Below are 26,914 nucleotides of genomic sequence, written 5' to 3' on the forward strand. Positions count from 1 at the left end.
GATGGAGTGATGGAGAGAGAGGTGGAGAGAAAGTGATGGAGAGAGAGGTGGAGAGAAAGTGATGGAGTGATGGAGAGAGAGGTGGAGAGAAAGTGATGGAGTGATGGGGAGGTGGAGAGAAATTGATGGAGAGGTGGAGAGAAAGTGATGGAGTGATGGGGAGGTGGAGAGAAATTGATGGAGAGGTGGAGAGAAAGTGATGGAGTGATGGAGAGAAAGTGATGGAGTGATGGAGAGGTGGAGAGAAAGTGATGGAGTGATGGAGAGGTGGAGAGAAAGTGATGGAGAGGTGGAGAGAGAGGTGGAGAGAAAGTGATGGAGTGATGGAGAGGTGGAGAGAAATTGATGGAGAGGTGGAGAGAAAGTGATGGAGTGATGGAGAGAGAGAGGTGGAGAGGCCGAGACTTTCTATACAAAAGGAAAAGATAATGAAGAGAGATGGGAGGAGCCGGGGAGGGATAGAGGCGGGCATGGGCGGGGTAAAGGCGGTGGGCGTGGCCAGGGGGTACAGGGGAGGGGACTGGATGACAAACTAAATGCAAGTGTCAGTGAGAGGGGCAGGAGAGCAGGAGCCGTGGCCCCGGGAGCAGGTAAGGGCCAGGCGGGGTATTAGGGACGCACTGCACTGCTGCGGACACCTCTGGGGCACATTCTGCAGCTGGGCACACAGGGGCAAATATTGCTAGGGGTAATTTTCTGCTTGAAGCAGCTTGAAGGGCAGGGTGCGCAGGTTTTACCTGCTGGGGATGTGAGGGTTAAACTCAGCTGGTCTCATTAGCCGGGCTCCAAAGTGTTAAAATTCTGGGTGAGCGAAGGTCAATTTTCGGGCCAACATAGGGTTAATTTCTAGGCAGCACGGGGTTAATTTTCTGTAGTTGTTTTCTGGGCAGCACGGGGTTAATTTTCTGTAATTGTTTTCTGGGCAGCACAGGGTTCATATTCCGTTGTTGGTTTCTGGGCAGCATGGGGTTAATTTTCAGTGGTTGGTTTCCGAGCAACATAGGGTTAATTTTCTTTGGTTTGGTTCTGAGCAGCACGGGGTTAATTTTCTGTAGTTGTTTTCTGGGCAGCACAGGGTTCATTTTCTTTGGTTGTTTTCCGAGCAGCATGGGGTTAATTTTCCGTGGATGTTTTCCGAGTAGAACAGGGCTACTTTTCCGTGGTTGTTTTCTGGGCAGCATGGGGTTAATTTTCCGTGGTTGCATTCCAAGCAGCATGGGGTTAATTTTCTGTGGTTGCATTCCGAGCAGCATGGGGTTAATTTTCCGAGGTCACTTTTGTAGGCAGCGCAGGTTTTTTTCGCGGTGGGTTATTTTCGTGTGGGCACCGAAGGGTTAATAGTGTTTGTGGCTTTGCAGGCAGCGAAGGGTTAATAGTGTTTGTGGCTTTGCGGGCAGCGCAGGGTTAATTTTTGGGCCCGGCGCCACACATGCTCTGGGTTCTGCCCCCACGTGGTGGGACCCGCTGCAATAATAACTGCCGTAGTAACCGCTGACCGGTGCCACAGTCCCACTAACCGTGGCCCCTGACCGCGCTCCGGACCCTGATATGGCGGGGGTGGTGGATGGGCCCCTTGCGGGTGACAGGCGGGTGACAAGCGGGTGACGTGGCCCCGTGGGACGCACTCCCGCCTCAGCACTTTAATATCAGCCACAGGAACTCCTTATCAATAAGCGCCCGGGTTAAAGTCCCACGCACGCCGGGGGGGTTAAAGTCCCACGCACGCCGGGGGGGTAAATCCCCAAGTCCACTCCATGCCCTCCCGGGTCCATGCGTGTGCTGCCCGTGGTCTGCACTGCGCCCCGGTATATGTCAGCTGCTCAGTGCGCCCCCCCCATAGAACGTCCGATTGTGTGGAATTACATGTTAACATTTCCTGTTTTGGGGGAATTCCTGCTGTTTTGTGGTTTTACACAGACCGGGGTAAATAAGTCTGAACTGCCCCCCCCCGGGCTGTTTGGGCTCGGGGGGGGGGCAGTTATTCACCCCCAGCGTGAGGTGTGCGGATTATTTCACTCGGCTGCTGATTTTGGAGCTGGTCACGGGGGACACGTCTGGTGGAAAATTCCAGCCCTGACTGCCCGAGACTCGCGGGAATAAAGAGAGACCCCCGTGTCAGCCTCCTCCACATGCATTTATTTACCCCATAAAGTGACCCAGAGCTAAGGATTTGCCCCCTTATTGCTATATGCCCCCATTTCATAGACTTAAAGGTTTGCAGCAGGTGTAGGTTGGGGTTATTATCTGATAAGTGCAGCAATCATCACCCTCCTGAGTGCTGACTCGGCAGCCCCGAGTGGTAATCATCCCCCTGACTCGGCAGCCCCGAGTAGTAATCATCCCCCTGACTCGGCAGCCCCGAGTGGTAATCATCCCCCTGACTCTGCATCCCGAAGTGGTAATCATCCCTCTGACTCCGCGGCCCCACGTGGTAATCATCCCTCTGACTCCGCGGCCTCACGTGGTAATCATCCCCCTGACTCGGCAGCCCCGCGTGGTAATCATCCCCCTGACTCGGCAGCCCCGAGTGGTAATCATCCCCCTGACTCGGCGGCCCCGCGTGGTAATCATCCCCCTGACTCGGCAGCCCCGAGTGGTAATCATCCCCCTGACTCGGCAGCCCCGAGTGGTAATCATCCCCCTGACTCTGCATCCCGAAGTGGTAATCATCCCCCTGACTCGGCAGCCCCGAGTGGTAATCATCCCCCTGACTCGGCAGCCCCGAGTGGTAATCATCCCCCTGACTCGGCAGCCCCGAGTGGTAATCATCCCCCTGACTCGGCAGCCCCGAGTGGTAATCATCCCCCTGACTCGGCAGCCCCGAGTGGTAATCATCCCTCTGGCTCGGCAGCCCCACATGGTAATCATCCCCCAGACTCGGCAGCCCCAAGTGGTAATCATCCCCCTGACTCGGCAGCCCTGAGTGGTAATCATCCCCCTGACTCGGCAGCCCCACGTGGTAATTATCTCTCTGACTCGGCAGCTTTGAGTGGTAATCATCCCCCTGACTCGGCAGCCCCAAGTGGTAATCATCCCCCTGACTCCGCAGCCCCAAGTGGTAATCATCCCTCTGGCTTGGCAGCCCCAAGTGGTAATCATCCCTCTGACTGCATAGTGTGACCTCACATGGCAATCATTCCTACCCCCACCTTCCGGATTGTTGACTTGGGAGCCCCACATGTTAAAAATACCCCTGCCTGTTGAGTTAGGAGCCCTGCGTGATAATCATCCCCAGACAGCTGACTTACCCTGCATGGTAATCATCCCTTATCTGTGGATTCCTCACATGGTAATCATCCCTTATCTGTGGATTCCTCACATGGTAATCATCCCCCTGGCTGTTGACTTGGAAGCGCTTCATGACCCCCAGATTTGGGAGCCCCACGTGGTAGGGCTAGGGTTATTATGGTCATCATCCCCCAGTACTACTGACATGGAAGTCCTGCATGGTAATCGTCCCCATGACTGCTGACTTGGGGGCCCCATGTGGTAATCATCCCCCTGACTGCTGACTTGGGGGCCCCATGTGGTAATCATCCCCCTGACTGCTGACTTGGGGGCCCCATGTGGTAATCATCCCCCTGACTGCTGACTTGGGGGCCCCATGTGGTAATCATCCCCTGACTGCTGTCTTGGGGGCCCCATGTGGTAATCATCCCCCTGACTGCTGTCTTGGGGGCCCCATGTGGTAATCATCCCCCAGTGAAAGTTCTTAGGATTCTGTAATCTTGAGATATGTGGCTTGCAGGGGCCGTGGGCCGGATAGCGCGTGATCCACGTAGACGGTGCGGGGTGCCCAGTTTGTGGCCTCACTGCTCTAACTGCCCGGCCCATCTGCCCTTTTACTCCTGGCTGAAAACAGGGGCAGTAAAAATGCCTGATAACAGCAGGGGCGCTCCCGGGGTCCCGTCTCGCAGTGATGGGAGTGAGTGTCCTCCTCTTTTATGCTGTAGAACCCTGCGATCCCCTCATACCCTGACCTCCTAGAAAAGAGGGGCATAATGGGGGGAGAGGGGTATCAGGGGGGAGAGGGGCATCGGGGGGGGAAATAGGGGTACATGGGTTTGAACTAAGCATGGACACTTGATAGGTATGCGAGAGCGGGGCTGCCCGCCGGGGTTTGGTGCCGGGTTCGGCCGCTCCGTGTTAATCTTTTCCGGGTTATTCACTAATTCCTTATTAATTGTCATTAAACTGCCCTTATATCGCATTAACCGTGTCACTGCCACGGCGGGATCCCCGGGGGGGGGTAGTGTCAGAGGCTTCCATGCTGGCGCCGGCTGGCTGAGAGTGACAGGTGTCTGTGGCTGCGGTTCCTTCCTCTCGGCATCCTCAATGTCACCTTCCCACACGTGAGGGCAGTACCGGGGAACACGCCAGTGACACGGCACGTATTACACGCCACCGTTCTGCCCCCCCCCCCCGCGGAGACCTTGGGTTTGCTTCGGGTCAGACTGTGGGTGACAAGTGATTGTGCAAGACGTCTGAGGCTGTCTCTCTCGCTGGGGACGGGGGCTGTCTCTCTCGTGCCGCTCTCTCTCGCTGGGGACGGGGGATGTCTCTCTCGCTGGGGACGGGGACTGTCTCTCTCGTGCCGCTCTCTCTCGCTGGGGACGGGGGATGTCTCTCTCGCTGGGGACGGGGGATGTCTCTCTCGCTGGGGATGGGGACTGTCTCTCTCGTGCCGCTCTCTCTCGCTGGGGACGGGGGATGTCTCTCTCGCTGGGGACGGGGGATGTCTCTCTCGCTGGGGACGGGGGCTGTCTCTCTCGTGCCGCTCTCTCTCGCTGGGGACGGGGGATGTCTCTCTCGCTGGGGATGGGGACTGTCTCTCTCGTGCCGCTCTCTCTCGCTGGGGACGGGGGATGTCTCTCTCACTGGGGACAGGGGCTGTCTCTCTCGCTGGGGACGGGGGCTGTCTCTCTCGCTGGGGATGGGGGCTGTCTCTCTCGCTGGGGACAGGGGCTGTCTCTCTCGCTGGGGATGGGGGCTGTCTCTCTCGTGCCGCTCTCTCTCGCTGGGGACGGGGGATGTCTCTCTCGCTGGGGATGGGGGCTGTCTCTCTCGCTGGGGACGGGGGATGTCTCTCTCGCTGGGGACGGGGGCTGTCTCTCTCGCTGGGGATGGGGGCTGTCTCTCTCGTGCCGCTCTCTCTCGCTGGGGACGGGGGATGTCTCTCTCGCTGGGGACGGGGGATGTCTCTCTCGCTGGGGATGGGGGCTGTCTCTCTCGCTGGGGACGGGGGATGTCTCTCTCGCTGGGGACGGGGGATGTCTCTCTCGCTGGGGATGGGGGCTGTCTCTCGTGCCGCTCTCTCGCTGGTGATGGGGGCTGTCTCTCTCGTGGCGCCGTCTCTTGCTGGGGATGGGGACTGTCTCTCGTGACGCTGTCTCTCTCGCTGGGGATGGGGGCTGTCTCTCTCGCGACACTGTCTCTATCTGGGGACGGGGGCTGTCTCCCCCCGGACCGAACCCCCGCTCACCCCCCTCCCCCGGAATGGGATCTTTCTCACGGATTCTGGATCCAAACATTGAAATGAACTGATTTCACCCAAACTGTGCCAAGTCCTGGCATTGGTTGAAGGCGTGCATGCGGGGGGGGGTCTCCGTTTCCTGTGGGGGGGGCTCGTTCTCCGCTCATTTATTGCCCTGAATAAACCGGTAGAAATTCCTCAAGATTGTCGGCGCTGGGAACCGGGAGCTTTAATAGGTTGGAGCACAGAGGCCCCACCTGTCATCCCACTCGCCCCGTCATCCCACGCTTCCCATCCGTCCCACGCGCCCCGTCGTCCCACGCGCCCCTCTCTCCCCGTCATCCCACGCTTCGCACCTGCCCCACGCAGCCCGTCGTCCCACGCGCCCCACTCGCCCCGTCATCCCACGCTTCTCACCCGGCCAACGTGCCCCGTCGTCCCACGCTTCCCACCCTTCATCCCACCGTCATCCCAACAACTGCGCCTCCTGATCCCACCCTTTGCCCCCCGGGCCCCCCCCGATCCCACGTCTCCCACATGGCCCTCGCTTCCCCCCCTGAAACCCACCGGCTGCACCCCCCGTCCCACGCTAATCAACCCGCCCGACCCACACGTTCCACGTTTCAGGGACAGAAGCCGCGTTTCACTGCCTCCCAGGTAACCGGGCTACCTATACACATCTGCTCCCATCACACTCAGCCATAATCTCAGATAAGTCTCTGTATGGAGCGCTCAGGTTGATGTCTCGTCAGATAAAACCCAGAAACCTAGACCTCTACCACTTCTGCTGGGAGGCTGTTCCACCCTCCCTTCCATTCCGCGTCAGTCTCCGACGCTCTCGCGTTCCGTGCTTCCTGCTGTCTGTTTAACCCTTTGCTGTACGTGAGCCGTCGCGTGTAAAGTGAGTATAAAGCGGGGGCCGGCGGGAGAGGCGCGCGTGTCCTGTGACCGGCACACGCTGGGGGCGTGATGTCACCCCATCCGTGTAAATCATATGACTTCACAGCGAGATTATTTCGGGGGGGGGCAGGATGAGGAAGGCTTTGTGCCCCGCAGGTATAGGGGGGGGCATCTTTACAGAAAGGCTCCTTATTATACAAACGCAGCCGTATCTGCCCCGGGGGTGTCGCTGCCGCCGCGTTTATACCCCAGGCTGATTCCTTTTCAGAAAACAGACTAAAAGTCTGGGGCAGTTTTTCAGGGTTTGGCCCCGTTAGTTCCAGTGAAGGGTTAATGCCCCTGGGACGCCCGACAAGCCATATATCTATCCCACCCCTCGCTGGATTACCGGGGGTGAGATCGCCGTGTGGCCCGGAGACGTGTGCCGGGGGTGAGACCGCCACGGGGCCCGGAGACGTGTGCCGGGGGTGAGACCGCCACGGGGCCCGGAGACATGTACCGGGGGTGAGACCGCCACGGGGCCCGGATACATGTACCAGGGTGAGACCGCCGCGGGGCCCGGAGACGTGTGCCGGGGGTGAGACCGCCGCGGGGCCCGGAGACATCTACCGGGGGTGACACTGCCGCGGGGCCTGGAGACGTGTACCAGGGTGAGACCGCCACGGGGCCTGGAGACGTGTACCGGGGTGAGACCGCCACGGGGCCCGGAGACATGTACCGGGGTGAGACCGCCACGGGGCCCGGAGACATGTACCGGGGGTGAGATCGCCGTGTGGCCCGAAGACATGTACCGGGGGTGAGACCGCCGCAGGGCCCGGAGACATGTACCGGGGTGAGACCGCCACGGGGCCCGGAGACATCTACCGGGGAGAGACCGCCGCGTGGCCCGGAGACATGTACCGAGGGTGAGACCGCCGCGGGGCCCGGAGACATGTACCGGGGGTGAGACCGCCGCAGGGCCCGGAGACATGTACCGGGGGTGACACTGCCGCGGGGCCTGGAGACGTGTACCGGGGTGAGACCGCCACGGGGCCTGGAGACATCTACCGGGGAGAGACCGCCGCGGGGCCCGGAGACATGTACCGGGGGTGAGACCGCCGCGGGGCCCGGAGACATGTACCGGGGGTGAGATCGCCGTGTGGCCCGGAGACATGTACCGGGGGTGAGACCACCACGGGGCCCGGAGACATGTACCGGGGTGAGACGGCCATGGCCCCCGGTTACCCTTGCCCCAGGGAGTAGTGTGGGGTCACATTGTCACGGGAACCTGTGTGCCACAGAAATACATCCCCAGAGACGCTCTATTCAGCGTTTGGGGGGCGTATAATCCTGCCCCCCAGGGTGGCAGCGGGGGCACAGAGCGTGGCGGATCCGGTAATCGGCCCGTATCATGTTTTCGTTGGGACAGATATAGCGCGGAGCGCGTGGGGCAGGTTATTTATATTCCTTAACCCGATCCTGCTTTCCTTATTCCTCCCCGTAACGTCGCTGGCTGACTGTAAGAAATGAAGTTTGTTTATTGGTTCCTCTCCAGCTCCAAAGAACAGGCTGTGCCGACCCGCAGAGCTCACAGCCCAATTAACTGTTACCGGGGTGTTACTACGCGGGCAGCTGATTCACCATGGACCCATTGTACAGCGCTGCGGAGTATGACGGTGATATATAAATAATAATAACACATTGTACAGCGCTGCGGAGTATGACGGCGATATATAAATAATAATAATAACACATTGTACAGCGCTGCGGAGTATGACGGCGATATATAAATAATAATAACACATTGTACAGCGCTGCGGAGTATGACGGCGATATATAAATAATAATAACACATTGTACAGCGCTGCGGAGTATGACGGCGATATATAAATAATAATAACACACATTGTACAGCGCTGCGGAGTATGACGGCGATATATAAATAATAATAATAACACATTGTACAGCGCTGCGGAGTATGACGGCGATATATAAATAATAATAATAACACACATTGTACAGCGCTGCGGAGTATGACGGCGATATATAAATAATAATAACACACATTGTACAGCGCTGCGGAGTATGACGGCGATATATAAATAATAACACACATTGTACAGCGCTGCGGAGTATGACGGCGATATATAAATAATAATAATAACACACATTGTACAGCGCTGCGGAGTATGACGGCGATATATAAATAATAATAACACACATTGTACAGCGCTGCGGAGTATGACGGCGATATATAAATAATAATAACACATTGTACAGCGCTGCGGAGTATGACGGCGATATATAAATAATAATAACACATTGTACAGCGCTGCGGAGTATGACGGCGATATATAAATAATAATAACACACATTGTACAGCGCTGCGGAGTATGACGGCGATATATAAATAATAATAACACACATTGTACAGCGCTGCGGAGTATGACGGCGATATATAAATAATAATAACACACATTGTACAGCGCTGCGGAGTATGACGGCGATATATAAATAATAATAATAATAACACACATTGTACAGCGCTGCGGAGTATGACGGCGATATATAAATAATAATAACACATTGTACAGCGCTGCGGAGTATGACGGCGATATATAAATAATAATAACACATTGTACAGCGCTGTGGAGTATGACGGCGATATATAAATAATAATAACACACATTGTACAGCGCTGCGGAGTATGACGGCGATATATAAATAATAATAACACACATTGTACAGCGCTGCGGAGTATGACGGTGATATATAAATAATAATAATAACACACATTGTACAGCGCTGCGGAGTATGACGGTGATATATAAATAATAATAACACACATTGTACAGCGCTGCGGAGTATGACGGCGATATATAAATAATAATAATAACACACATTGTACAGCGCTGCGGAGTATGACGGCGATATATAAATAATAATAACACACATTGTACAGCGCTGCGGAGTATGACGGCGATATATAAATAATAATAATAACACACATTGTACAGCGCTGCGGAGTATGACGGCGATATATAAATAATAATAACACATTGTACAGCGCTGCGGAGTATGACGGCGATATATAAATAATAATAATAACACATTGTACAGCGCTGCGGAGTATGACGGCGATATATAAATAATAATAATAATAACACACATTGTACAGCGCTGCGGAGTATGACGGCGATATATAAATAATAATAACACATATTGTACAGCGCTGCGGAGTATGACAGCGATATATAAATAATAATAACACACATTGTACAGCGCTGCGGAGTATGACGGCGATATATAAATAATAATAACACACATTGTACAGCGCTGCGGAGTATGACGGCGATATATAAAACAATAATAACACACATTGTACAGCGCTGCGGAGTATGACGTCGATATATAAATAATAATAATAACACACATTGTACAGCGCTGCGGAGTATGACGGCGATATATAAATAATAATAATAACACATTGTACAGCGCTGCGGAGTATGACGGCGATATATAAATAATAATAACACACATTGTACAGCGCTGCGGAGTATGACGGCGATATATAAATAATAATAATAACACATTGTACAGCGCTGCGGAGTATGACGGCGATATATAAATAATAATAACACATTGTACAGCGCTGCGGAGTATGACGGCGATATATAAATAATAATAACACATTGTACAGCGCTGCGGAGTATGACGGTGATATATAAATAATAATAACACACATTGTACAGCGCTGCGGAGTATGACGGCGATATATAAATAATAATAATAACACATTGTACAGCGCTGCGGAGTATGACGGCGATATATAAATAATAATAACACACATTGTACAGCGCTGCGGAGTATGACGGCGATATATAAATAATAATAATAACACATTGTACAGCGCTGCGGAGTATGACGGCGATATATAAATAATAATAACACACATTGTACAGCGCTGCGGAGTATGACGGCGATATATAAATAATAATAACACACATTGTACAGCGCTGCGGAGTATGACGGCGATATATAAATAATAATAACACATTGTACAGCGCTGCGGAGTATGACGGCGATATATAAATAATAATAACACACATTGTACAGCGCTGCGGAGTATGGCGGCGATATATAAATAATAATAACACATTGTACAGCGCTGCGGAGTATGACAGCGATATATAAATAATAATAATAACACATTGTACAGCGCTGCGGAGTATGACGGCGATATATAAATAATAATAACACATTGTACAGCGCTGCGGAGTATGACGGCGATATATAAATAATAATAATAACACACATTGTACAGCGCTGCGGAGTATGACGACGATATATAAATAATAACACACATTGTACAGCGCTGCGGAGTATGACGGCGATATATAAATAATAATAATAACACATTGTACAGCGCTGCGGAGTATGATTGCGCTATATAAATAATAATAACACATTGTACAGTGCTGCGGAGTATGACGGCGATATATAAATAATAATAACACACATTGTACAGCGCTGCGGAGTATGACGGCGATATATAAATAATAATAACACATTGTACAGCGCTGCGGAGTATGACGGCGATATATAAATAATAATAATAACACATTGTACAGCGCTGCGGAGTATGACGGTGATATATAAATAATAATAATAACACATTGTACAGCGCTGCGGAGTATGACGGCGATATATAAATAATAATAACACACATTGTACAGCGCTGCGGAGTATGACAGCGATATATAAATAATAATAACGCACATTGTACAGCGCTGCGGAGTATGACGGCGATATATAAATAATAATAACACATTGTACAGCGCTGCGGAGTATGACGGCGATATATAAATAATAATAATAACACATTGTACAGCGCTGCGGAGTATGACGGCCATATATAAATAATAATAACACACATTGTACAGCGCTGCGGAGTATGACGGCGATATATAAATAATAATAACACACATTGTACAGCGCTGCGGAGTATGACGGCGATATATAAATAATAATAATAACACACATTGTACAGCGCTGCGGAGTATGACAGCGATATATAAATAATAATAACGCACATTGTACAGCGCTGCGGAGTATGACGGCGATATATAAATAATAATAATAACACATTGTACAGCGCTGCGGAGTATGACGGCGATATATAAATAATAATAACACACATTGTACAGCGCTGCGGAGTATGACGGCGATATATAAATAATAATAACACACATTGTACAGCGCTGCGGAGTATGGCGGCGATATATAAATAATAATAATAACACACATTGTACAGCGCTGCGGAGTATGACGGCGATATATAAATAATAATAATAACACATTGTACAGCGCTGCGGAGTATGACGGCGATATATAAATAATAATAACACACATTGTACAGCGCTGCGGAGTATGACGGTGATATATAAATAATAATAATAACACACATTGTACAGCGCTGCGGAGTATGACGGCGATATATAAATAATAATAACACACATTGTACAGCGCTGCGGAGTATGACGGCGATATATAAATAATAATAATAACACATTGTACAGCGCTGCGGAGTATGACGGCGATATATAAATAATAATAACACACATTGTACAGCGCTGTGGAGTATGACGGCGATATATAAATAATGATAACACACATTGTACAGCGCTGCGGAGTATGACAGCGATATATAAATAATAATAACACATTGTACAGCGCTGCGGAGTATGACGGCGATATATAAATAATAATAACACATTGTACAGCGCTGTGGAGTATGACAGCGATATATAAATAATAATAACACACATTGTACAGCGCTGCGGAGTATGACGGCGATATATAAATAATAATAACACATTGTACAGCGCTGCGGAGTATGACGGCGATATATAAATAATAATAATAACACACATTGTACAGCGCTGCGGAGTATGACGGCGATATATAAATAATAATAACACATTGTACAGCGCTGCGGAGTATGACGGCGATATATAAATAATAATAATAACACACATTGTACAGCGCTGCGGAGTATGACGGTGATATATAAATAATAATAATAACACATTGTACAGCGCTGCGGAGTATGACGGCGATATATAAATAATAATAATACATTGTACAGCGCTGCGGAGTATGACGGCGATATATAAATAATAATAATAACACATTGTACAGCGCTGCGGAGTATGACGGTGATATATAAATAATTATAACACACATTGTACAGCGCTGCGGAGTATGACGGTGATATATAAATAATAATAATAACACATTGTACAGCGCTGCGGAGTATGACGGCGATATATAAATAATAATAACACATTGTACAGCGCTGCGGAGTATGACGGCGATATATAAATAATAATAATAACACACATTGTACAGCGCTGCGGAGTATGACGGCGATATATAAATAATAATAACACACATTGTACAGCGCTGCGGAGTATGACGGCGATATATAAATAATAATAACACATTGTACAGCGCTGCGGAGTATGACGGCGATATATAAATAATAATAACACATTGTACAGCGCTGCGGAGTATGACGGCGATATATAAATAATAATAACACATTGTACAGCGCTGCGGAGTATGACGGCGATATATAAATAATAATAACACACATTGTACAGCGCTGCGGAGTATGACGGCGATATATAAATAATAATAACACACATTGTACAGCGCTGCGGAGTATGACGGCGATATATAAATAATAATAACACACATTGTACAGCGCTGCGGAGTATGACGGCGATATATAAATAATAATAATAACACATTGTACAGCGCTGCGGAGTATGACGGCGATATATAAATAATAATAATAACACACATTGTACAGCGCTGCGGAGTATGACGGCGATATATAAATAATAATAACACATTGTACAGCGCTGCGGAGTATGACGGCGATATATAAATAATAATAATAACACATTGTACAGCGCTGCGGAGTATGACGGTGATATATAAATAATAATAACACATTGTACAGCGCTGCGGAGTATGACGGTGATATATAAATAATAATAACACATTGTACAGCGCTGCGGAGTATGACGGCGATATATAAATAATAATAATAACACACATTGTACAGCGCTGCGGAGTATGACGGCGATATATAAATAATAATAACACATTGTACAGCGCTGCGGAGTATGACGGCGATATATAAATAATAATAATAACACACATTGTACAGCGCTGCGGAGTATGACGGTGATATATAAATAATAATAATAACACATTGTACAGCGCTGCGGAGTATGACGGCGATATATAAATAATAATAATACATTGTACAGCGCTGCGGAGTATGACGGCGATATATAAATAATAATAATAACACATTGTACAGCGCTGCGGAGTATGACGGTGATATATAAATAATTATAACACACATTGTACAGCGCTGCGGAGTATGACGGTGATATATAAATAATAATAATAACACATTGTACAGCGCTGCGGAGTATGACGGCGATATATAAATAATAATAACGCACATTGTACAGCGCTGCGGAGTATGACGGCGATATATAAATAATAATAACACACATTGTACAGCGCTGCGGAGTATGACGGCGATATATAAATAATAATAACACACATTGTACAGCGCTGCGGAGTATGACGGCGATATATAAATAATAATAACACACATTGTACAGCGCTGCGGAGTATGACGGCGATATATAAATAATAATAATAACACACATTGTACAGCGCTGCGGAGTATGACGGCGATATATAAATAATAATAACACACATTGTACAGCGCTGCGGAGTATGACGGCGATATATAAATAATAATAACACATTGTACAGCGCTGCGGAGTATGACGGCGATATATAAATAATAATAACACATTGTACAGCGCTGCGGAGTATGACGGCGATATATAAATAATAATAACACATTGTACAGCGCTGCGGAGTATGACGGCGATATATAAATAATAATAACACACATTGTACAGCGCTGCGGAGTATGACGGCGATATATAAATAATAATAACACACATTGTACAGCGCTGCGGAGTATGACGGCGATATATAAATAATAATAACACACATTGTACAGCGCTGCGGAGTATGACGGCGATATATAAATAATAATAACACACATTGTACAGCGCTGCGGAGTATGACGGCGATATATAAATAATAATAATAACACATTGTACAGCGCTGCGGAGTATGACGGCGATATATAAATAATAATAATAACACACATTGTACAGCGCTGCGGAGTATGACGGCGATATATAAATAATAATAACACATTGTACAGCGCTGCGGAGTATGACGGCGATATATAAATAATAATAATAACACATTGTACAGCGCTGCGGAGTATGACGGCGATATATAAATAATAATAACACATTGTACAGCGCTGCGGAGTATGACGGCGATATATAAATAATAATAACACACATTGTACAGCGCTGCGGAGTATGACGGCGATATATAAATAATAATAACACACATTGTACAGCGCTGCGGAGTATGACGGTGATATATAAATAATAATAACACATTGTACAGCGCTGCGGAGTATGACGGCGATATATAAATAATAACACACATTGTACAGCGCTGCGGAGTATGACGGCGATATATAAATAATAATAACACATTGTACAGCGCTGCGGAGTATGACGTGTTACACGCGTGTGCTTCCACTGACCCCCCCAGTGCACGCAACGTCTCGGGGGGGGGGCTGCAGAGCATACTGGGAATTTCTCTGCTGGGTTGAAGACAGGACGGCGCGCAGGTGGATTTTGCCCCTGGGTGTTTCAGATGCCGGCTGGATGGGATCAGACGAGAACCTCAACGGCGAATTTACATCCAGCAAAGAGTCTGTTCTCAGCCCGGGCAGGGGCCCGAGGGCTTTATTCACTAAATGCCTGAGATTACACGAACGTCGGTACAATCAGCGAGCCGGCCCCCTGTATAATGTATAGATAAATCAGTGACCGGCCCCCTGTATAATGTATAGATAAATCAGTCACCGGCCCCCTCTATAATGTATAGATAAATCAGTGACCGGCCCCTGTATAATGTATAGATAAATCAGTGACCGGCCCCCTGTATAATGTATAGATAAATCAGTGACAGGCCCCTGTATAATGTATAGATAAATCAGTGACCGGCCCCCTGTATAATGTATATATAAATCAGTGAGCCGGCCCCCCTGTATAATGTATAGATAAATCAGTGACCGGCCCCCTGTATAATGTATAGATAAATCAGTGACCGGCCCCTGTATAATGTATAGATAAATCAGGAAGCCGGCCCCCTGTATAATGTATAGATAAATCAGTGACCGGCCCCCTGCTCGCCCCCATCAGGTGCAGAGATTCAGCAGTTTTTTCCTCCCCACCGGAGTGAGACTGATTTGTGAGTTCCGAGGAAGTGCGCAGGAACATTCCTTGGAAGGAAATCTGCAACTTGGCAAAAACACAACTCCCAGCTGCTGGATGAGCCACATGGCTGCGGGGTCTGCAGCGCCACCTAGTGGGGAATATCCATAACTGCCTCCTGTCACAACATAATAACCAGATCCAATAGATGCAGGTGTTTATGGGAAGTAGATTATTATTATTATTATTATTATGTATTGTTTTATATAGCGCCATCTAATACAGGTGTATCCGGGGCGGTAGATACAGGTGTATCCGGGGCGGTAGATGCAGGTTTATCCGGGGCGGTAGATACAGGTTTATCCGGGGCGGTAGATACAGGTTTATCGGGGGCGGTAGATACAGGTGTATCGGGGGCGGTAGATACAGGTGTATCGGGGGCGGTAGATACAGGTGTATCGGGGGCGGTAGATACAGGTGTATCGGGGGCGGTAGATACAGGTGTATCCGGGGTGGTAGATACAGGTGTATCCGGTGCGGTAGATACAGGTGTATCCGGGGCGGTAGATACTGGTGTATCCGGTTCGGTAGATACAGGTGTATTGGGGCGGTAGATGCAGGTGTATCCGGGGTGGTAGATACAGGTGTATCCGGTGCGGTAGATACAGGTTTATCGGGGGCGGTAGATACAGGTTTATCGGGGGCGGTAGATACAGGTGTATCGGGGGCGGTAGATACAGGTGTATCGGGGGCGGTAGATACAGGTGTATCGGGGGCGGTAGATACAGGTGTATCGGGGGCGGTAGATACAGGTGTATCCGGCGCGGTAGATACAGGTGTATCCGGCGCGGTAGATACAGGTGTATCGGGCGCGGTAGATACAGGTGTATCGGGGGCGGTAGATACAGGTGTATCGGGGGCGGTAGATACAGGTGTATCGGGGGCGGTAGATACAGGTGTATCCGGCCCGGTAGATACAGGTGTATCGGGGGCGGTAGATACAGGTGTATCGGGGGCGGTAGACACAGGTGTATCCGGCGCGGTAGATACAGGTGTATCGGGGTGGTAGATACAGGTGTATCCGGGGCGGTAGATACAGGTGTATCCGGGGCGGTAGATACAGGTGTATCGGGGGCGGTAGACACAGGTGTATCCGGCGCGGTAGATACAGGTGTATCGGGGGCGGTAGATACAGGTGTATCGGGGGCGGTAGACACAGGTGTATCCGGCGCGGTAGATACAGGTGTATCGGGGGCGGTAGATACAGGTGTATCGGGGGCGGTAGATACAGGTGTATCCGGCGCGGTAGATACAGGTGTATCGGGGGCGGTAGATACAGGTGTATCGGGCGCGGTAGATACAGGTGTATCGGGCGCGGTAGATACAGGTGTATCGGGGGCGGTAGATACAGGTGTATCCGGCCCGGTAGATACAGGTGTATCGGGGGCGGTAGATACAGGTGTATCGGGGGCGGTAGACACAGGTGTATCCGGCGCGGTAGATACAGGTGTATCGGGGGCGGTAGATACAGGTGTATCCGGGGCGGTAGATACAGGTGTATCCGGGGCGGTAGATACAGGTAGGACACACTGAGCTGCATTCCTCCGGGCGATCGGTTTATGTGATCATTCTGGTCGGGTTGGTAGTTTCTGTGTCAGTGCCTCCGGGGGCCGTGACACAGGAAGAGGGTTATCCCTGAAATGAAGGTTCCTGATTTATTTTGCCCCCACTTTGGGTCCTTTTCGTCCCCGTGTAGCTTTTTCTGGAAAGTGGGATCTTTTTGCAGCAGAAAATGGTTGTTATCTTTGTTTCTCTGATCCACATGCGTGTGTGTGTAAACGTGTCCTGTAATCCACGCGTGTGAGTGGGCCCTGCGTGGTACTGTAATGTCTGTATACGTCTCCCCTCAGGTGCCCATTACTCTGCGGACTCCGAGTGACCCGTTACTCATCATGGCCAAGCCTCCAAAAGACAAGTAAGTTTGACCACGAGCAGGAGTATAGGGGCAGATAGGGGCATAAGGAACGTACGACAGACCACCCAGTAATACAGCAGGGGTGGACTCTCCCTCCCAATATACAGGGTACAGATCCTATACCTGCTACACAGGAGACAGACCCTCCCCCGATACACAGGGGGCACCCCAAATACACAGAGGATAGACCCCCTCCTATATACAGGGAATATACTCCCCGATACACAGGGGACAGACTCCCAGATACACAGGGGATAGACCCCCAATACACAGGGGACAGACCCTCCCCCGATACACAGGGGACAGACTCCCAGATACACAGGGGACAGACTCCCCGATACACAGGGGACAGACCCTCCCCCGATACACAGGGGACAGACTCCCAGATACACAGGGGATAGACCCCCAATACTCAGGGGACAGACCCTCCCCCGATACACAGGGGACAGACTCCCAGATACACAGAGGATAGACTCCCAATACACAGGGGACAGACCCTCCCCCGATACACAGGGGACAGACTCCCAGATACACAGAGGATAGACCCCCAATACTCAGGGGACAGACCCTCCCCCGATACACAGGGGACAGACTCCCAGATACACAGAGGATAGACCCCCAATACTCAGGGGACAGACCCTCCCCCGATACACAGGGGACAGACTCCCAGATACACAGAGGATAGACCCCCAATACACAGGGGACAGACCCTCCCCCGATACACAGGGGACAGACTCCCAGATACACAGGGGATAGACCCCCAATACACAGGGGACAGACTCCCAGATACACAGGGGACAGACTCCCAGATACACAGGGGACAGACCCTCCCCCGATACACAGGGGACAGACCCTCCCCCGATACACAGGGGACAGACTCCCCGATACACAGGGGATAGACCCCCAATACACAGGGGACAGACTCCCAGATACACAGAGGATAGACCCCCAATACTCAGGGGACAGACTCCCAGATACACAGGGGGCACCCCAAATACACAGAGGATAGACCCCCTCCTATATACAGGGAATAGACTCCCCGATACACAGGGGACAGACTCCCAGATACACAGAGGATAGACCCCCAATACACAGGGGACAGACCCTCCCCCGATACACAGGGGACAGACTCCCAGATACACAGGGGGCACCCCAAATACAGGGGATAGCCCCCCTATACACAAGGGACAAATCCTCCCCCGAAACACAGGGGGCACCCCAAATACACAGAGGATAGACCCCCTCCTATATACAGGGAATAGACTCCCCGATACACAGGGGATAGACCCCCCAATACACAGGGGATAGACCCCCAATACTCAGGAGACAGACCCTCCCCCGATACACAGGGGAAAGGTGTTACAGGGTCTCCGTACCCAAGGCTGGGTCCCCCTGTTTGAGGAATCACCGGTCAGTCCCTCATACGGAGCTCCTGCTATCCAGGGATCAGTCAGACCGCCATTCACAGTAAAACAAGAACTTTATTTACAAACACACAGAACTTTATATATAACCTCAATTCTATCAACATTCCTTTACCAGACTTCTCAACACACCCAGAACCCAAACCCATCAGCTCAGGGAGGACACAGGGAATGGATCCAGTACGGGGATAAGAGATACGATGGGTTCCCCTACGTGTGTTACCCCCTTGTAGTGCGGGGGCCGGCGGGGTAGACAGGGCTGTGCTGGCTGATTAAGAGCCCCAGCCGGGTTACCTGATCGTCTCTTTGAAGGCCGGACCTGCAGCCACATTCAGTCCAGCAACAACTTAAAAACATCCTTTAAAATATTACCAGGACCCGGACACAAAAGTACCCCGTGAGCCGGAAGAACTCCACGCACCAAAACATTAGCCTGTTAGCCTGGCCCTGTGACAATAGACCCCCCCGATACACAGGGGATAGACCCCCCGATACACAGGCGATAGACCCCCATACACAGGGGACCGACCCTCCCCCGATACACTGGGGACCGACCCTCTTCTGATACACAGGTGATAGACCCCCCCGATACACAGGGGACCGACCCTCCCCCGATACACAGGGGATAGACCCCCCGATACACAAAGGACAGACCCTCCCCCGATACACAGGGGACAGACCCTCCCCTGACACACTGGGGACCGACCCTCCCCCGATACACAGGGGGATACACCCCCCGATACACAGGGGACCGACCCTCCTCTGATACACAGGTGATAGACCCCCCTGATACACAGGGGATAGACCCCCCTGATACACAGGGGATAGACCCCACATACACAGGGGACCGACCCTCCCCCGATATACCGGGGACAGACCCTCCCCCGATACACAAAGGACAGACCCTCCCCCGACACACTGGGGACTGACCCTCCCCCGATACACAGGTGATAGACCCCCCCGATACACAGGGGATAGACCCCCCCATACACAGGGGACCGACCCTCCCCCGATACACAGGGGACCAACCCTCCCCCGATACACAGGGGATAGACCCCCGATACACAGGGGACAGACCCTCCCCCGATACACAATGGACAGACCCTCCCCCAATGCACAGGTGATAGACCCCCCGATACACAGGGGACAGACCCTCCCCCTATACACAATGGACAGACCCCCCATACACAGGGGACCGACCCTCCCCCCATACACAGGGGTCTGTAGAGTAAAGGATTTTTATATTATTAGGACAGCCTGGTTCCAATAAATTTACGCCTCCTTTTTGGGAGAAAAGATGTCCCTCGTCTAGAATCCTGTGACTGGTTCGGGGGGGTCTTAGTAACAAAATAAGGGAGACACGAGACACATCCAAAGGGTTAAAGAACATAAAAAGAGGGGCCCAGAGCTAGACTGCGGGATTGAGAGGGTGGAAGGCTGGGGTAACAGGAGAAAATTCCTCTTTACAGAAAAGGCAGTGGGTACCAGGAACAGCCTCCCAGTGCAGGAATTCCAGAAAGCTTGTGAGGAGCATAAAGCTCCCCTGAGGATCGGTGCGCTGTGCACCTGCGTCCGGCCGGCACCCGGCTGTGGTGGGGAGGGACGCGGTATTTGCCGTGTTTCTTGGTGTCCATCTTCTGTTGATGGTGAGACCAGGTGCTCACGTCGACTCCTCTCTTCCGCGCAGGTACAACGCCGTCTGGTTAATATTCTTCATGCTGGGTCTCGGGACGCTGCTGCCGTGGAACTTTTTCATGACGGCTACCATGGTAAGAATCCCTAATAAATCAAGCCGTGGCCTCACCGCGGTCGTTTCTAGGTGTGGGTTCCGCGGTGGTCTCTGAGTTTGGGTTCCGCGGTGGCCCCTGGGTTTGGGTTCCGCAGTGGCCCCTGGGTTTGGGTTCCATGGTGGTCTCTTTGTGTTCCATCGTGGCCTCTGGGTTTGGGTTCCGCGGTGGCCTCTGGGTTTGGGTTCTGTGGTGGTCCCTGGGTTTGGGTTCCATGGTGGTCTCTTTGTTTGGGTTCCTCAGTGGTCTCTGAATTTGTGTTCCATTGTGGTCTCTGGGTTTGGGTTCCGTGGTGGTCTCTGGGTTTGGGTTCCGTGGTGGTCTCTGGGTTTGGGTTCCGTGGTGGTTTCTGGGTTTGGGTTCCGTGGTGGTCTCTGGGTTTGGGTTCCGTGGTGGTCTCTGGGTTTGGGTCTCGCGGTGGTACCTGGGATTTTGTTCCATCGTGGTCTCTGGGTTTGGGTTCCATCGTGGTCTCTAGGTTTGGGTTCCATTGTGGTCTCTGTGTTTGGGTTCCGTGGTGGTCTCTGGGTTTGGGTTCCGTGGTGGTCTCTGGGTTTGGGTCTCGTGGTGGTCTCTGGGATTTGGTTCCATCGTGGTCTCTGGGTTTGGGTTCCGTGGTGGTCTCTGGGTTTGGGTTCCGTGGTGGTCTTTGGGTTTGGTTCCATTGTGGTCTCTGATGCTCTAATCTACACCAATTCCCTTGTTAGTATTTCAAGAGCCGTCTCGCTGACGTGGATGTAGGGAACGACACTCATTCCCAGCGCCACAATGACTTGGGGATCGTGACCACAAATCCCACCGGCATCCCGGGCCCTGATGGCGTCACCCCCTGGACGGCAGTCTGGGCCGGCAACGTGTCCTCCGAAGCCCCCCCACAGCAGACCTACCTGCAGAGCAAGTTCAACAATGTGATGACCCTGTGCGCCATGCTGCCCCTGCTGCTCTTCACGTGTCTCAACTCCTTCCTGCACAACAGGTGAGCTGCGGCGAGAGGGGTGCCACGGCCACGGCCAACTCCCACAGTGGGACCTCCAGTGGGCGAGCTCGATGCTCCAGACTCACCTTGTCCCTTCCTCAGGATCTCCCAGAATATCCGAATCGGGGGCAGCTTGGCCGCCATATTCCTGGTCTTTCTGATAACGGCCATCTTTGTGAACGTCCCTTTCTCTCCAGCCACGTTCTTCACTCTCACCATGGTGAAAATCGTCTTCATCAACTGTGAGTAAAGGGTTGTGACACGGTGTGTGTGTGTGTGTGTGTCACCACGTGCCTGTGTCATTGTGTGTCTCTGTGCAGCACTGTCTATCTGTGTGTCGGTCACTATCACTGGCTGTCTCTCTGTGTGTCGGTCACTATCACTGGCTGTCTATCTCTGTGTCGGTCACTATCACTGGCTGTCTCTCTGTGTGTCGGTCACTATCACTAGCTGTCTCTCTGTGTGTCGGTCACTATCACTGGCTGTCTCTGTGTGTCGGTCACTGTCTGTCTGTCACTGTCTGTCTGTCATTGTGTCTCGCTCACTGGTGCTGTTGGACTCTCTGCCGCCGGCAGCGTTCGGCGCTCTCTTGCAGGGCAGTCTGTTTGGATTGGCGGCTCTCTTTCCGACCAGTTATACGACTCCCATCATGAGCGGCCAGGGTCTGGCGGGGACGTTTGCGGCTTTCTCCATGATCTGTGCTCTGGCCAGTGAGTATGAGCCTTTCTCCCCAGTAACCCCACTCATATCCCCTTTGTCTCCCAATAACCCCACCCATTTTTGTTTTGTCTCCCAGTAACTCCACCCGCTTCGCCCACCCATTTACCTTTGTCACCAGTAAGCCCCCCCCCCCCGGCACCCAGTGACCCCAGTATGTGTCTCCACAGGTGGCTCGAAATTGGAGGACAGCGCTTTTGGCTATTTCATCACAGCCTGCGCGGTCATCTTCGTGGCTCTCCTGTCATACCTAATGCTCAACAAACTGGTGAGTACCCAGTGAGCCACGTGCCGATATATCCCGGGGTCTGTGCAGAGCTTAAAGCCTCGCGGGTCTCTTCTTCTGCCAGCTGTTTGCAGGGACACGGTGGGCGGGGACACGGTTTGCGGGGACGAGGTTTGAGGGAACGTGGTGGGCGGGGCCGCGGTGGGCGGGGCCGCGGTGGGCGGGGACACGGTGTGATTCTCCCTGTTCTCTGGTGTCAGGAGTTTTACCGATATTACACGGTGGAGAACCTGAAAGACAACAACACCTCGCTGGAGATGAAGAAAGATCTCCTGCACAAAGGTGAGACTGCAGGGGCACCACGTGACATAGAGCGCCACGCAATAGGGCAATAGAGCGCCGAGTGACTGGGGGAATAGAGTGCCGGGTGACTGGGGGAATAGAGTGCCGAGCAACTGGGGGAATAAAGTGCCGAGCAACTGGGGGAATAGAGCGCTGAGTGACTGGGGGAATAGAGCGCTGAGTGACTGGGAGAATAGAGTGCTGGGTGACTGGGGGAATAGAGCGCCGGGTGACTGTGGAATTGGAGCGCCGAGTGACTAGGGGAATAGAGTGCCGGGTGACTGGCGGAATAGTATGCCACATGATTGGTGAATAGCATGCTGGGTGACCTAATGAGGGAGGACAGAGGGAGAGCGCTGGGGTGTGGTGGGGGAATTGGCGGCTGGTGGCTGCTGGTCTCGTGGTAACTTCTCTCCGTACCCCACAGACGCAGCAGACGGGGGGGCTAAAGAATCGGAAACCGGAATACAGTCCATCCTCCGTATCTTGAAGAAGGTTTGTAACGCCCTGCCTTCTCCCCCCCCCCGCCGTCTACTGCTACCTTCCCCCCTGCCTCCCACCATCTCCTACAACCTTCTCCTCGCCCCCTCCTCTCACCATCCCCTCCCACCATATACTGCTACCTTCTCCTCCCACTGCCGTCTCACCCCACCATCTCCTCCCACCGTCTCCTGCAACCTTCTCACCCCCTGCCTCCTCCCACCATCTCCTGCAACCTTCTCCCCCCCTCCTCCCACCATCTCCTGCAACCTTCCCCTCACCCCCTCCTCTCACCATCCCCTCCCACCGTATACTGCAACCTTCTCCCCCCCTGCCTCCTCCCACCATCTCCTGCAACACCCCCCCGCATCCTCCCACCATCTCCTGCAACCCCCCCCGCATCCTCCCACCATCTCCTGCAACCTTCCCCTCACCCCCTCCTCTCACCATCTCCTCCCACCGTATACTGCTACCTTCTCCTCCCACCGCCGTCTCCCCCCACCATCTCCTCCCACCGTCTCCTGCAACCTTTTCCCCCCCGCCTCCTCCCACCGTCTCCTGCTACCTTCTCCTCGCCCCCTCCTCTCACCATCTCCTACCGCCATCTACTGCTACCTTCTCCTCCCACCATCTCCTGCAACCTTCTCCTCGCCCCCTCCTCTCACCATCTCCTACCGCCATTTACTGCTACCTTCTCCTCCCACCGTGTCTCCCCCACCATCTTCTCCCGCCGTCTACTGCTACCTTCTCCTCCCACCTTCTCTTCCCACCGTCTCCTCCCATCGCCCCCCCACCATCTACTGCTACCTTCTTCTCCTCCCGCCCTCTCCTGCCACCACCTCCTGGGGCTCCGGCTCCCCAAAAACTTCCTTAATCACACCCTTTCACCTGTAAATGAATAGTAATCCCTGACCCTCCCCCCATGGGGGTTATAGACCGCTCCACGCCCGCTCTTTACGTGTTTATCATGTGTTTGCAGATGTGGGTCACGGCTATGTCTGTCTGCTTGGTGTTTACCGTCACCATCGGGATCTTCCCATCAGTCACCGCGGACGTGAAATCCACCATCGCCGGAGACACGCAGTGGGGTAAATTGAGCTGCCCCAGGGATTAGGAGAAAGGGTAAAAGCCCTTATCACAGGAGCCGGGTCAGAACGTGGCCTCTTGGAGCAGCCATTAAATGATTGTATTCTGAGAATGGTCACCAGGTCAAGGAGACTGAATCCTGAATTGCCCCAGGTACCCCAGGCTGGGTGACCCTGTGATATACGAGGGGCAGTTGGGGTGCAGGGGCCATGGCAGACATCGCTGAAATTTGACGGGAAGGACCCACAGTATACTCCCTGCATTCTGCTACCACAAGCACGTGACTCGCCATACATCGACCAAACGTGACAACAGCTCACCCCAAGTAGGGTGCAGCTCGGGGGGGGGGGAGTGGGACCAGAGGGGATATTCAGGGCAGGAACTGTAGGGACAGCTAAGCAAGTGTAAGGGTCCATTCATAGGGGGGCAGTTCTAGAGGAGCGCCACTCATAGTGGAGACTTACTGGGACAATTCATGGGGTGGGGGCAGTTTTTGTGGGATTCTGTGTTCACTGAACTGGACGATTCCTGGATGGGGAGATTTGCTGGGGCATTAAGTGGAGGTGGTGTAGTGATGAAGATGGGATCAGGGTGTGCGCTGGGCGCGTGGTCAGCCTGAGGTTGCACGGGGTTAATACATAGTGTCCCGTCTCCAGGTATGTACTTCATCCCTGTCTCCTGCTTCCTGCTGTTCAACGCGTTTGACTGGGCGGGGCGGAGCATCACGGCTGTCTCTGTGTGGGTGAGTAATAAGGCCCCTCCTCTGAGGGGCAGGAGATCTGCTGTCCATGTGGCAGAGGAGAAATGTTAGGGCCAAAAGAACAGGAGTAGTTACATTGAGCAGTGGGAGGGGTTTTGATTCTAGTGGGAGGGGTTTTGTTTTTCCCTGCTCACCCAGCTGTTTTTGTTCCTAGCCTGGGCCGGGCAGTAAGCTCCTCCCGATGCTGGTGTTTGCCCGCGTGGTGTTCCTGCCGCTCTTCATGCTGTGCAATGTCACCCCCCGGAGTTACCTCCCCGTCCTGTTTGCCCACGACGCCTGGTACATCTGCATCATGGTTATCTTTGCCCTGTCCAACGGCTACTTGGCCAGTTTGTGCATGTGCTTCGGGCCCAAGTAAGTAATCTGACGAGCCGCACAGGGCCTGCCCCTGTCTCACTCTCAGTGCCCCCCGCCTGAGTGCGAGGCGGCCGGCGGGACAGGTCCCTCAAGTCTCTCTGTCACCCGCAGGAAAGTGGACGTACAGGAGGCGGAGACGGCCGGCGCCATCATGGCTTTCTTCCTGTCGCTGGGCTTGGCCTTGGGAGCCGCTTTCTCCTTCCTTCTGCGGATCCTGGTGTGATCGGGACGTACCGAAGCCTGACCACGTCTAGCCGGTGCTACCTCTCTCCCACCCACTGCGGGACACACTCACCAAACCCCACGCGTGGCCCAGGCAAACCCCACGCGTGGCCCAGGCAAACCCCACCCGTACACCAAGTATTCCCCACGCAAACCCCACGCGCTGTCCGCTCTGAAGGCTCGGGCCGAGCTGCCCCATATATACGCGGCACGTTCATTGGGGTCCGCAGGGGCGGGTCTCGCTGTAACTGACGCCCCACACAGACGGGGGGCTTCAATCCTAATAGTAAAGGGGCCTGCATCCTGCCTACCCACTTTAACCCTTCACTGCCAGGGTCCACAAGAGACTCCATTACTCTTCCGATGCCGTTTCTGCAGCGTTTGTGGATCCCGGGGGCCACGGGCCACGTCTTCTATTCCTACGTATTATTCATTCACTAACAGTTCTAAGAGTTTACAGTTTTTTATTATTGGAAAAATTTCAAAAATTGGCATCGTGAATTTTTTTTCTTTTTTTTTGTTTATAGAAAGTTGTAACTTTATTTAAAGGGCTTCCTGCATACAAAGGAAACGGAGTTTTTTCAGAAAATGTAACTCGTTATTATATACGTTATTAGTGCGGCTGAAATAACAGTTTTTTATTATTTTCCTCCTCGTGTCTGCCCATTCTTTAGTGTTTGGTTTTTTTATCGCGCACTGACCCCCGGGGTGGGGGAGGGGATGATGCGTTTGGGGCGATAAACTCCATACACACAGAAAACGTACATTCACATAAATGATTAAATCCTTTAAAAACGCAAAAA

The 26,914-nt window shown here is 52.0% G+C and overlaps 1 protein-coding gene across 3 annotated transcripts; it reads left to right on the forward strand.

Moving 5' to 3' along the window:
- Positions 1–537: 537 nt before the first annotated feature.
- On the forward strand, positions 538–26,256 carry SLC29A1 (solute carrier family 29 member 1 (Augustine blood group)). 3 transcript variants are annotated; one of them, XM_053460122.1, is made up of 13 exons: positions 538–590; positions 17,670–17,734; positions 20,846–20,927; positions 21,653–21,921; positions 22,024–22,163; positions 22,497–22,631; positions 22,809–22,906; positions 23,125–23,206; positions 23,634–23,701; positions 24,666–24,774; positions 25,429–25,514; positions 25,687–25,886; positions 26,001–26,256. In XM_053460122.1, exons 2-13 carry the CDS (start codon positions 17,712–17,714, stop codon positions 26,110–26,112), a joined length of 1,404 nt encoding a protein of 467 aa, XP_053316097.1. In that variant the 5' UTR covers positions 538–590; positions 17,670–17,711; the 3' UTR covers positions 26,113–26,256. The 3 variants fall into 3 exon arrangements, with proteins under 3 accessions (XP_053316097.1, XP_053316095.1, XP_053316096.1); XM_053460120.1 differs by lacking the exon at positions 538–590 and adding an exon at positions 17,444–17,465; XM_053460121.1 differs by lacking the exon at positions 538–590 and adding an exon at positions 17,444–17,465 and having other exon boundaries at positions 23,640–23,701.
- Positions 26,257–26,914: the final 658 nt, after the last annotated feature.

The sequence above is a fragment of the Spea bombifrons genome, chromosome 3 (genome assembly GCF_027358695.1).
Source record: "Spea bombifrons isolate aSpeBom1 chromosome 3, aSpeBom1.2.pri, whole genome shotgun sequence".
Lineage (NCBI taxonomy): Eukaryota > Metazoa > Chordata > Amphibia > Anura > Pelobatidae > Spea > Spea bombifrons.

What these genes read in the sequence shown, in the direction of transcription:
- SLC29A1 (XM_053460120.1), top strand. An exon ending in GAAAATCGTCTTCATCAACT is followed by an intron (nt 22,164 to 22,496) that starts GTGAGTAAAGGG and finishes TGCCGCCGGCAG; the next exon opens with CGTTCGGCGCTCTCTTGCAG. An exon ending in CATGATCTGTGCTCTGGCCA is followed by an intron (nt 22,632 to 22,808) that starts GTGAGTATGAGC and finishes GTGTCTCCACAG; the next exon opens with GTGGCTCGAAATTGGAGGAC.